Source organism: Dipodomys merriami, unplaced genomic scaffold (assembly GCF_024711535.1).
Source record: "Dipodomys merriami isolate MVZ:Mamm:240054 unplaced genomic scaffold, mDipMer1.0.p SCAF_7, whole genome shotgun sequence".
In the NCBI taxonomy this organism is placed as follows: domain Eukaryota; kingdom Metazoa; phylum Chordata; class Mammalia; order Rodentia; family Heteromyidae; genus Dipodomys; species Dipodomys merriami.
In genome coordinates, this window is record NW_027206290.1 from 71568400 (window position 1) to 71581817 (window position 13418).

The following is a 13418-nucleotide window of genomic DNA, read 5'->3' on the forward strand; positions in this document are numbered from 1 at the left end:
CCTTGAGCCATATCTCAAGTCTAGCATTTTGGTTAATTGGAGAGAGTCTAGTGGATTTTCTGTCTGAGCTGGCTTCAAACTTTGATCCTCTAATTTCAGCTTGATTAGCTAGGATTAAAGGCGTGAGCCACTGCCATCTATGTGGCCCCTTTCAAGTCTCAAAAGCATTCCCATCCATTTCCATACTGAAAGCTCACAGCATTGAGAAAAGAGAGGCCACTAGCAGCCACCCATGGCAACCATCTCCTTCATAGCTTGGATAGAGAGCTGTTGCACGTGGAGTAGTGTTCCAGAGTTCTAGACTTTGTTTGGCCAGGGAAGAGGCAGGGCAGGCAGAGACCACTGAGGACACAAACACAAAGGGAATGGGGGTCTCAGGGCCAGGGCCCAGGGTAAGAGGGGAAAGGGACCTGCTTGACCCTCTAGGAATCCACCAGACCCTACCACATTCTGATGGAAACAGAATGGAAGGTTAAGGTGCTTTGTGTAGGTCACTGGTTGTAAAATATGGTTTCTGATTTCAGCTCATTGCATTCAGGCATTGGAATTAGTCAGTAGAGAATCTCCCTGGTGCTAAATACAGCCATGAACCGGACAGACACAGGCTGCCCCAACGGAACCTAAAGTCTAAGGGGATGTGATTGATAAATAAAACCACTTTCTGAGCTCTTGTGACCCTGGAGGAGTCTCTCATCCTCCCAAACCACAGCTTCTTCATTTCTATCTTGAAATTTCTACCATGAAACACTGCTTCCCGCAAAGGACTGGTATAAAAATCAAATGAGCTCCTTACAACAACAAAACCACCACTTCTACCACCATTACCACCACCAATATCAAAAAAGGAAAACAATCTAAAGGGCTGCCAGAGAGTAGTCATGAGTTACACAGATGAGAAGGAAGTTCTTCTTATATTCAACCAAGGTGTTTTATTAGATTAAAACTCATCTTTTATAAGCACATTAACACTTGGAAATGCACAAGGAAAGGTCCAGAAAGCCACATGAACACAGGATTCAGAAGATTAAAGGATCATATGGGCCAACCTATAATAAATACTCATTAAGCATGAGCCACTATTAATTAGAATCTTATGGGAAGATTGTCTTAAGTTCCTTTTTAAATTTATTTAGGGTGACTGGGAACATTTACTGACTCTAAAAAAGCTAAATTGATCACTTTTTACCTTATATATAAAGCCTTGATCAATGATTTTCTTCTGCTGCTTACTGACCCACAGAAGAAAAGGTGTTTTTTTTTTGTTTGTTTTTTTGGGACCGGTCGTGGGGCCTGAACTCTGGGCCTGGGCGCTGTCCCTCAGTTCTTCAGCTCAAGGCTAGTGCTCTACCACTTGAGCCACAGCTCTACTTCCGGCTTTTTCTGCTTATGTGGTGCTGAGGAATTGAACCCAGGGCCTCATGCATGCAAGGCAAGCACTCTACCACTGAGCCACCTTCCCAGCCCCTATTTTTTTTTTTTTTCTGTCGGTTGTGGGGCTTGAACTCTGAGCCTGGGCGCTGTCCCTCAGCTCTTCAGCTCAAGGCTAGCGCTCTACCACTTGAGCCACAGTGCCACTTCCGACTTTTTCTGCTTATGTGGTGCTGAGGAATGGAACCCAGGGCCTCATGCATGCGAGGCAAGCACTCTACCACTGAGCCACCTTCCCAGCCCCTATTTGTTTTTTGTTTTTTTAAATTAAATTGTCAGTCATGGGGCTTGAACTCAGGGTCTGGGCACTGTCCCTGAGCTCTTTTGCTCAAGGCTAATGCTTTACCACTTTGAGCCACAGCTCCACTTCCAGTTTTCTAGAGGTTAATTGGAGATAAGAGTCTCATGGACTTTCCTGCCCAGGCTGGCTTCAAACTGCAATCCTTAGATCTCAGCCTCCTGAATAGCTAGGATTACAAGCGTGAGCCACTAGCACCTGGAGAAAAGTCCCCCCGCCCTTTTTTTCCTTTTTTTTTTTTTTTTGTTGGTCGTGGGGCTTGAACTCTGAGCTTGGGCACTGTCCCTGTGCTCTTCAGCTCAAGACTAATGCTCTACCACTCGAGCCACAGCTCTACTTCCCCCCTCTTTTTAAAGGCATGAACATTCTTCTGGTTTATGACTGCTGTACAAGTTTGTGTTGGGTATTTTGACAGAATGTTGTTCTTGCTATTTCTCATGTCAATACACAACATAATAGAACCCATACATTATGTACAATCCATTAGACACCCAATGAGATGGGGCTTATAAGACCCTGGATTTTGAGAATGGGAAAGTAACTGCTGAACGCCATACTGTGGGGAAGTGGGGAGGATCTCAAACAACCAGTCCATCTCAGTCTTCCCTTCTCTCTCACCTGAGCACTCCACGGATAGTTTACTATTGTCATTTCCTGCTACTGACTCTGAGGCACAACTGTAATTAGCAAATGATGTGTGACACATGATAAAAAAATTCTTAATGACTCCCAGAAGAGCAGATGGGCTCTCAGTCACTGGTGCCTCCTGGTATAATAATCCTCACATTTTATTTTGTTTATTTTGTTGTTTTTTTTTGGGGGGGGGTCCAGTCATGGGGCATGAACTCTGGGCCTGGGCACTGTCCCTCAGCTCTTCAGCTCAAGGCTAATGTTCTACCACTTGAGCCACAGTGCCACTTCTGGCTTTTTTCTTTTTGCTTATGTGGTGCTGAGGAATTGAACCCAGGGCCTCATGCACGCAAGGCAAGCACTCTACCACTGAGCCACCTTCCCAGCCCCACATATTTTATTTTGTAATAGGGCATGGCACTGATGAACTCAAATAGAGCAGGATCTGAACAAAAAACAAAAGGCCAAGATGTTCTTTACATCCTATACAAATAAAACTCCTGATTTTGGCAATGATAACCCAGCTTCTGGATCCTGCTTGTTTCTGGCAGTGCTAGGGATGGAATCCAGGGCCTTTTGCCTGATAGACAAGTGCTCTAGATGTTCACTTTTCATTATGAATTCTTATTTTGTTTGGCTTTTTTTTTTTTTTTTTTTTTGTCATGGGGCTTGAACTCTGGGCCTGGTGCTGTCCCTCAGCTCTTTAGCATTCCCACTTGAGCCACAGCACCTCTTCGGGTTTTCTAGTGGTTTATTGGGGATAAGTCTCATGGACTTTCCTGCCGGGGCTGGCCTTGAACCACAAGCCTCAGATCTCAGCCTCCTGAGTAGCTAGGATTATAGGCGTGAGCCATCAGCGCCCAGTGGGCTTTTTTTTTTTTTTTTTTAAGTACTAGGGTTTGAACTCAGGGCCTTGCACTTTTGAGGCAGCCACTTCCCACTTGAACCATGCCCACAGTCATTTTTGCTTCTCTCCTCTCCTGCCCCCTTTGGTATACTGGTACTATGGCTTGAATTCAGGGCCTGGGCCTCACACTATTCTTTTTTCTCATTGTTGGTACTTTACCACTTGAGCCATACCTCTATTTCCAGCTTCTTGCTGGAGTCTATGGATTTGTCTGTTGGGTTGGCTCCAAACCATGATCCTCAAGTACCAAGTACCTACAATTGATTATAGGTGAGCTACCAGCACCTGACTGGTTTGTTCTTTGACATATGGTTTTGGTTACGTTTTGCCACAGTAGCCTCAAAACAGTAGCTTGTAATTGATTACGGACATGAGTCACCATGCCCAGGCCCTTGTTTGATTTATTTTCCCCAATAATAATAATCAAGTCATGTATTACTTGTATGATTACAAATACATATAAGGGCTGAAGGCATGGCTCAAGCAGTAGAGCAAATTCCAGCACCACCACCACCAAAGGAAAAAAACTTTTAAAAAATGATCTTTTAAAAAAGATAAATGTCTTTTCTCTGGAGTTCAGGTACCACTGCACTTGATCCCCCTGCATTTACTTTCCATCCCAGCCCCAAATACTCTTTTCCACTAATTTAGTGTCTCTGCCTTGAATGGCATTTGACCACTTACAAACATCCCCCTGCAATTCACGAAAACACTGCAAACTCATTTCCTGAGAAAAACTAGAGACTCCTATCAACTGGCTGAAGGCTCTGTGTTAAACTCATAAACCTCCTCAAGAGGGCCAGGCAGAAGCAATACCCGCATGTGCCATACGCTCACATGTGGAGAAAGAGAGGGGATTCCAGCAAAGACACAAGAGTCAGGACAACCTTTTGGATTCTGTCAAATATGAAGTCAAATTCTGCAAATTTCTGCTAGTATGGCAGGTGGCAACGCTGCTCATTCACCATCAGAAACTCAGGCTAAGGCTCTGCCCCTTCTACTCCCAAGATGAGCAAGTGCTAGATGTGTTCATTCAAGAACACCAGTCCCATCTCCTTTTCACACAAATACCAGCCCTTCTTTCTTCCCATCAGCTAACCTGGGAGGTAAGAAGTTCCCTGTGGGCCTATTCCCTGGCAGAGTTCACAAGATGTTTGCTAGGTTTCATTCCACCAAATGTCTGGGAGACCTAGTGAAAAATACAAGTTCCTGTCCTTGTTTTTCACACTAAATCAACATCTCTGGAAGTGAGACCCAAGAATTGTTTTGTGTGTGTATGCTGGTACTGGGGCTGGAACTCAGGACCTCATGCTCTCACTTTTTTTTTTTTTTTCCTTTTTTGGTAGGGCTATTTTATTTTGTTTTGTTTTAGGTTTTGTTGAGGCTTGGATTCGGGGCCTGGGTGTTGTCCCTGAGCTCTTCAGCTCAAGGCTAGCACTCTACCACTTGAACCACAGCAACCCTTCTGGTTTTCTGGTGGTTAATTGGAGATAAAAGAGTCTCACAAACTCTCCTGCTCAAGCTGGCTTTGAACTGTGATTCTCAGATCTCATCCTCCTAAGTAGCTAGGATTACAGGCATGAGCCACTGGTGCCCAGCTGTTGTTATTCTATCTATCTATCTATCTATCTATCTATCTATCTATCTATCTATCTATCTATCTATCTATCTACCTATCTATATTTTTTTTTGCCAGTCCTGGCGCTGGAAATCAGGGCCTGGGCATTGTCCCTGAGCTTCTTTTTCTTTTCTTTTTTTTGGTCAGTCGTAGGGCCTGAACTCTGGGCCTGGGCACTGTTCCTCAGCTCTTCAGCTGAAGGCTAGCACTCTACCACTTGAGCCTCAGCCCCACTTCCAGCCTTTTCTGCTTATGTGGTGCTGAGGAATCAAACCCAGGGCCTCATGCTTGCAAGGCAAACGCTCTACTACTGAGCCACCTTCCCAGCCCCATCCCTGAGCTTCTTTTGCTCATGTTAGTACTCTACCACTTGAGCTACAGCACTACTTCTGGCTTTTTCTGTGTATGTGGTACTGAGGAACTGAACCCAGGGCTTCATGCATGCTAGGCAAGCACTCTACCACTGAGCCACATTCCAAGCTTTGTTTTTGCTTTTCTTAATTCTGGCACTCTACCATCTACGCCACCTCGCTTCCGGCTTTTTGCTGGTAAACTGGAGGTATAAGAATTGGGTGATGACGCTACAGCCTCTTCCTCACTACCCTGCACAATTTAAACATTTTGCCCAACAGCCAGGCTGTCCCACTCTGCCCTGCACTCCTTTTTTGCCTCAAGTTGAAGGCCACCTGGTTGTACCCACCTCAAGTGCAACCCAATACCTTTACAGGGATTTGTCTCAGAAATCAAGCCTTACCTGACTTTGGTTCTTGGCTCCATGGACTCTGACTGAGGAGCTTCAGTCCTCACTTATAAACTGCAGATGACACTATGGTTCCCTAGTCTTGTAATGATGCAATGAAGTGATTCTCAGCCTGGTACTCAGCAACAGCAGGATTCAAGGGCAGACTGCTCACTTCCCCGCTTCCCTACCCCCTCAATGAGGCTGTGAGCTCCTGAGGGACGATCTGTCTGCAGACAGAAGATGTCATTGCTCTGTGCCCAAATCCCTAGGCTGGGAACCCAGAGCCTTGGTTGGACACCTAAGACAACAAAATGAACCCCTCACTCCTCAACTCTTACCTGCCCAACATTGAAGGTCAGTGTGATGGCATAAAAGAAATTAGAGTTGGCACTTCCTGCATAAATCCAGAGGTGCCACAGGACAGGGAAGAGCAGGGAGCAGACGATGATGATGCAGGTGAGGACAAATATATTCCGCAGGACTGCAAAGATTAAAGATAGTCACAGTCAGCTCAATGCTTGTTTCTAGCATGTTCTTCTTGCTGGGATGACCTCACAGGGCAGAGGCCTAGGGAAGAGCTCATGTGGTTCAAAGCAGAGCATTCAAAAAGGTCCTGGAGTTGGGTGTAAAGAGGCAAATCTCAATCTCCTTAGTCAAAGCTTCCCCAGGCCCACATATGGAGGCCTACATATGGAGCATATGCCTATCTGTGGGCTTGGCTGGCCAAAGGCGACCTACAATCAGCAATGCTAAGAAGGCCTCTGAGCTCCACAAAGAGGCTAATTCAGGATGACACCAATCCCCCATCCTCCAGTCTCAGCATGTGCAGGAGAAACACCTCTCTCTATGGCCAAGTGGGTGCATGGGTGGAAGTGCAGCCTCAGCCTTGGAGATGAGTCCCATAGTGAGTCTCCAGGGACCTTGGGGTTTTAAGGAATACATCTTGTACTCTCCTTAATTGATCTCATTTACTTGCCTTGCTCTTTAAGTGTTCCCCCTTAAATCATTTATAAATCTCTCTCCCTCTCCCTCCCTCCTTCTCTCTCTTTCCCTCGTTCCCCCCCCCCCCCAGCTCTGGGGTCTGAACTCAGGAAGAAGGGACTTGCACTCTTGCTCAGCTTTTATATTCATAGCTGTTGCTCTACCACTTAAGCCACACCTCTGCTCCCAGCTTTTTGCTAGTTAATTGGAAATGAGTGTCTCAGATTTCTCTGCTCCAACTAAACCAGAACTATGATTCTTAGTTCTCAGCTCCCTGTGTAGCTAGAATTATAGGCCTGAGCTCATGCTTAGGACTCTTTTTTGAATACCTTTCCTCTGACATTACTCCCTGCTCCAGAGGGAATGCTGGGATCCTTAAGGAGACCATGCTACCCAAGGGTGGTCCCCAGACAGACAGGCATCATCCAGCTGGATAGGAAGGCAGGTGTTGGCTGGACACAGATTTTGGAGAGAGTGAAACTAAAATTCTTATGTCATATATTAGCAACTTTGTCTAAGTCTCAGTTTTTTTAATCATTAAAATGAGCTAACAGGGCAAGGAAGGTGGCTCAGTGGTAGAGTGCTTGCCTTGCATGCCTGAGGCCCTGGGTTCAATTCCTCAGCACCACATAAGCAAAAAGAAAAAAGCTGGAAGTGGCACTGTGGCCCAAGTGGTAGAGCGCTAGCCTTGAGCTGAAGAGCTGAGGGACAGTGCCCAGGCCCAGTGGGAGGTTCTGGATGTACATATCTCAGTGACAGAGCACTTGACTACTATGTACCAGGCCTTGAGTCCCATCTCTGTCACTTCAAAATAAAGAGGGTACATGAGGATGAACGTGGTTAGTTTATTTGCAAATAAAAAAACTGTACAATGAAACCTCATGAAAGTGTGTAAGAGGAGGGTGTGCAGGTAAGGGGAGTGGTGGAAGGGATGATTTTGATGGGGATACATTATATGCATATATAGAAATGTCACAATAAAAGCCCCTTGGGAAAACTAACGAATGTTATTACAAATTTTTTAAAGAAGATATGTAAAATATGAGCATGGTTGTACACATCTGTAGTCAGCACATGGGAGGCTGAGGCTGAAGGATCAGCTGGTGCTATATAGTAATACACTATCTCAAACAACAATAAAAATGCAAACAACAGAGAGATATGTAAAAAAATGGGCATAAATATTTGTGTGTATGCTAGCTTTCTATTGTTACCATAACAAATTTCTATAAAGTTAGTGTTTTAAGCAATGTAATATACTATTACATAGTTCTGGTGATCTGAGTACAAAATGGGTCTCCCAGGTTCCAGTCAAGCTCCAGAATGCTGCCAGCATTCTTTGGCTCATGGCCCCTTCCTATTTCAAAACCAGCACTGGGGGATGGAGACTCATAGTGTATCCATCTGACCTTTTCTGCTTCCTTCTTCTAGTTTTCACTTTTTTGTTGTTGTTGGTTGTAGGGCTTGAACTCTGGGCCTGGGCTCTGTCCTTGAGCTCTTCAGCTCAAGGTGCCACTTGAGCCACAGCACCATTTCCGGTTTCCTGGCGATAAGAGTCTCATAGACTTTCCTGCCTGGGCTGGCTTTGAACTGCGATACTCAGATCTCAGACTCCTGAGTAGCTACTGGCACCTGGCTTGTTTGTTTTTGTTTTGCAGAATTCATTATTTTTAATGCAGTTTTTGATTCACAGCAAAACTGGAGGTCACATATGCCCTCTCTTCCACCTCTCTCACTTTTACAGATCCCCCCTTTTTTTTTTTTTGGGTCCGGTCTTGGGGCCTGGGCGCTGTCCCTCCACTCTTCAGCTCAAGGCTAGCTCTCTACCACTTGAGCCACAGCACCACTTCTGGCTTTTTTTTTTTTCCTTATGTGGTGCTGAGGAATCAAACCCAGGGCCTCATGCATGCAAGGTAAGCACTCTACCACTGAGCCACCTTCCCAGCCCTAGAGATAGTTTTGATTACACCAAATTACCTGGATAACCCAGGCTAATCTCTTCTTGAGGTCCTTAAAATTCTTTTTGTGGTGTAAGGTGACATATTCACAGGTTCTAGAGATTGTGAGGTGGCCATCTTTGGGAGTTGTGAAGAGGTGAATTAATGCTGTCTACCACACAGTGCTCACTGTTTTTGCTTTTGATTTAGTAGAGTTTATCTGACAGTGGGAGATGTTTTTATATTTTATTTTTTTATATTTATTGTATTTTCAAAAGTGAATAAACATTATCTAAAAATAAATTCATTAAAAGGAACAACCAATTACCAGCCATCTGTCCCCACTTAATAGGATTTTTTTGGTTGGTTCTGGGGATTGAACTCTGGGCCTGGGCGCTGCTGCTGAGCTCTTCAGCTCAAGGCGAGCACTCTACCACTTGAGCCACAGTGCCACTTCTGGTTTTTTGGTAGTTAATTGGAGATAAGAGTCTCATGACCTTTCCTGCCGGGGCTGGTTTTGAACCATGATCCTCAGATCTCAGCCTCCTGAGTAGCTAGGATTATAGGCGTGAGCCACTGTGCCTGGCATTAGGATTTTTAACAACAAAAGATGCCTGTCATTTCTCAATAAAGAATGAATTGGCTGTGTGGGTCATGCGTTGTAATCCTAGCTACTGATGAGGCAGAGATCTAAGGATTGCAGCCAGGCGCATAATTTGGATGCTGGCCTGTAGGCTTGGACATCCCCCCTTTTCTGATCTGAAACTTCAATTGTTCAGATTAGAGGTTATCAAAGTTAGAGTTGTTAAAGCCCTGGATGACATCTCCAAGACCTCCTAGGGAAGCCTGTGCCTCTACTCCTAGGAGTACAGGGCCTAATAAAAGGGATATTTGCACTGAGACTTATTATTATTTTTGTTATTAAGCAATGTTACAACTCAAGAAAAGGGAACAGATCTGCTTGCTATTCCTCCACCAGAATGTTATTATTTTCATTTGCTAGTTGTTCTGTCTCATTCCCTGAAAAATTTTCAGATGGAAAGAACACATACTATGCTGACAAAAAAATTCCTGGGGCCTGATAGCCTAGCTGATTCTTGGTCCTGTGCCTCAACCAGAAATGGAGATTTCAGATAGGGTGAGAGCAAGGAGACTGACAACAGAGATGAGAGAGACTCACAGGCAGTGACTGGGCTGCCAGGAGACATTCCTGTCACTAGCATCCAATTGGCTTTGGGCTGATAGTGACCTTTGCAGGAAAAGGGAGCTGCCACTCCCCTTCCTGGCTGACAGGCTGAAAGATTAAAGCTATATGCCAGAGCAGATGGAACTGAGGATCTGGGACACAGAACAGCTTGTTCCAGGCACCAGGAGGTGTCAGAGACGAACAGGGCCTAACTGGATGAAAGGGCTCAGCCTTCATCAGACCTGCAAGGCTGATGGAGTCAGGCTCCTCACTGCATTTGATGGATACAATTCACTGTTTACCCAATCTGGTTCCACTACCGATGAACAGCAACTCTCGCAAGCCCCTTTCCTTTCTGATCCTCAGGAATTCAGAAATAAAATGTCATTTAAAAATCTGATATTGGGGCTGGGAAGTTGGTTCAGTGGTAGAGTGCTTGCCTCGCATGCATGAGGCCCTGGGTTCGATTCCTCAGCACCATATAAGCAGAAAAAGCTGGAAGTGGTGCTGTGGCTCAAGTGGTAGAACATTAGCCTTGAGCTAAAGAGCTGAGGGACAGCACCCAGGCCCAGAGTTCAGCCACCACAACTGACAAAAAATAAATAAAAAAATAAATAAAAATCTGATATCAAGCTGGTGCTGGTGGCTCACGCTTGTAATCATAGCTACTCAAGAGGCTGAGATCTGAGGATTTCAGTTAAAAGCCAGCCCAGGCAGGAATGTCCATGAGACTCTGATTTCTAGTTAACCACCAGAACATGGGAAGTGGCACTGTGGCTCAAGTGGTAGAGGGTTTGCCTTGAGCTGAAGATCTGAGGAACAGTGCCCCGGCAGAGTTCAAGCCCCATAACTGACAAAAACAAAAAACAAGCCAGGCGCCGGTGGCTCATGCCTGTAATCCTAGCTACTCAGGAGGATGAGATCTGAGGATCTCGGTTCAAAGCCAGCCCGGGCAGGAAAGTCCGTGAAACTCTTATCTCCAATAAACCACCAGAAAACTGGAAGTGGCACTGTGGCTCAAGTGGTATAGCGCTAGCCTTGAGCTGAAGAGCTGAGGGACAGTGCTCAGGCCCAGAGTTCAAGCCCCACAACCGACAAAAACAAAAAAACAAAAAAGCAAACATTAAAAATCTGATATCAACAGCCAGGCACTGGTGACTCATGCCTGTAATCCCAGCTACTCAGAAGGCTGAGATATTAGCAGTTCAAAGCCAGTCTGGATTGGAAAGTCCATTATCTCCAATTAACCACCAAAAAGCTGGAAGTGGAGCTGTGGCTCAAGTGGTAGAGTGCTAGCCTTGCCCTGAATTCAAACCCCAGGACCAGCACAAAAAAAAAAATGAAAAGAAAAAAAAATCTGGTATCATTAGGAAAGGTCTAGGTGATATTTTATTTATTTATTTTTTGGGTCTGGTTGTGGGTCCTGAACTCTGGGCCTGGCACTGTCCCTCAGCTCTTCAGCTCAAGGCGAGTGCTCTACCACTTGAGCCAGAGCACCACTTCTGGCTTTTTTTTCTGCTTTTGTTGTGCTGAGGAATTGAACCCACGGCCTCATGCATGCAAGGCAAGCACTCTACCACTGAGCCACCTTCCCAGCCCATTCTTTCTTAAACTACTAGCTAGATACATGAGAACTTTCTGTCTGGTAATTCTTTACAATTTACTCATGTATAGTCAATTCTTTTACCCTTAAATAACAAAATTAATAAAAATAAAACAATAAAACACAGAAACACTCCACTCTAGACATATGGGAGCAGGCTCTGCAGCTGGCACCTGCTACACCAGCAGGCTGCTCCCTAACACTGCAAGTGTGCATCTGTCTGACTCATCCTGGCCCCAGGCTTCCAAGGCCAACATTCAGGGCCTGCAATCAGGGCAAGGCCCCACTTCCCCTCCCTCCGCATCACTGACCGGTACAGAAAAACAGAAGGGTGAGGTAGGAACAGGGACATTGTATTTATATTGGATTTCTAGCATTGAATATATTCAACTAGGTCAAAATAATTCTCATAGTCTTTATACACAGGAGTTCTAAGGCCCAGGGCCAAAGATGCTCATAGCTGGGTATAATGACTCAGAGTAAAGTCCCTAACAGGTGCTTCATTATGAGTACTCTCCACTGCAGGTGCAATGAAGCAAATTAGGGTGGCAGCCACTGTTCTTAGCAGGCGCTTCAGACAAGCTGAGTCTAAACTCCTTGTCCTGCCAGTCACCACCAGCTTCTATTAGATCATTTGGGTTTCTGAAAACTGCATGCTTCTCCTCTGCCTCACTAGCCCTAAGGGCATAACACAGCTTATTTCGGGGAAGTTTTAAAAAATTATGTTCATTTCAAAAGAGGAAATAACTCTTCAATGATTCTAGTTGCAAAGCTGGACACTTTGATAATGGAAACATGCAGAAGACTCTCCTGCGTAATTATTATTGATGATGGTAACTACAGTGCCATTGATAGAATTTCTTTTTCAAACTTACAGCATTCCTGCTATGCTTGCTTGCTTGCTTGCTTCCTTTTTTTGGCACAGGACTCTTTAAGTACCCCAAGCTGGCCTGGAACTCTGGATTCTTTTACCTGAACATTGGATTCTCCTGCCTCAGTACCCTAAGGATTATAGGTTTGAACTATCACACTCAGTTTGTTCTCTTATTTGATAGGTAGGAAAGTCAGAGGTTTAGAAAGCTAAATGATTTGCCTCAAAACATATAGCTAATGCTGGGAGAGCTAGTCTAAAGTCTCTCTGCATATCAGATCTGGCAGAGTAGGATAGAAAATAGAGGAAAAGGCAGTTCCCTGAGACAGCCAGTCAACCAAGGACAACCAATTTTGGGGAAAAAGACTAATGTTCCCGAGACCTACCCTCCCACATAAGGCTCATGTTTTGGTACCCTCATGATTTGCTACTGGCCAATGTGCTGGGGACACCAAACTGACTCTGTGCCTGATGGACTGGGTAATTACTGCAATGAAGTTATCATAGGTAGAAGATGTTGCTTTTTCCTTCCAGTCAGCTCAGACTTGTCATCACCCCACTGGGCCCAGGGTCATCACCAGCAGAAGGAGCTGGTATACATACCTCACTTCAAGGCTATACTTGAAGGTAGGTTTCTACTGACAGCTGGTTAGTTTCACTTCCTGGTTGATTCCCAGACAACACCAAAACAACAACGAAGACTCACTTCCTCTGAAGCCTGCATTCCTGAGTTAATCCCTGACACTTTGCTGTGCTCCACAGCAGGTGAGGAAAGTTCAACAGTGCCCTTCTTAACTCTGTGGTACACAATCAGGTGTGTAGGCGGGAGGGTGGGAGGGAAGAGGTCTGGGAAGGTGGCTCAGTGGTAGAGTGCTTGACTCGAATGCATGAGGCCCTGTGTTCCATTCCTCAGCACCACATAAACAGAAAAAACTGAAGTGTCACTGTGGCTCAAGTGGTAGAGTGCTAGCCTTGAGCTGAAGAGCTGAGGGACAGCACCCAGGCCCAGAGTTCAAGCCCCACAACTGACAAAAAAAAAAAAGAAAGGGAATCTGGTGGGTCACCAACACTACCTCCTCCTTAGACTTAAAAAAAAGACATCTTGGGGGGCTGGAGGTGTGGTTCAAGTGGTACAGCACCTGCCTAGCAAGTACAAGATCCTGAGTTGAAAACCGGAGGGGGAAACAAACACAAAGAAGCTCCTTCCTAGCCTGGCG

The 13418-nt window shown here is 45.3% G+C and overlaps 1 protein-coding gene across 1 annotated transcript in view; it reads right to left on the reverse strand.

Moving 5' to 3' along the window:
- The window catches only part of Pigu (phosphatidylinositol glycan anchor biosynthesis class U), a 76205-nt gene that overhangs the window by 5414 nt on the left and 57373 nt on the right, over nt 1–13418 (reverse strand). The window contains exon 11 of the mRNA XM_070007102.1: nt 5962–6104. Coding sequence (XP_069863203.1) covers nt 5962–6104 — 143 coding nt within the window. The remainder of the gene's footprint in view (nt 1–5961; nt 6105–13418) is intronic.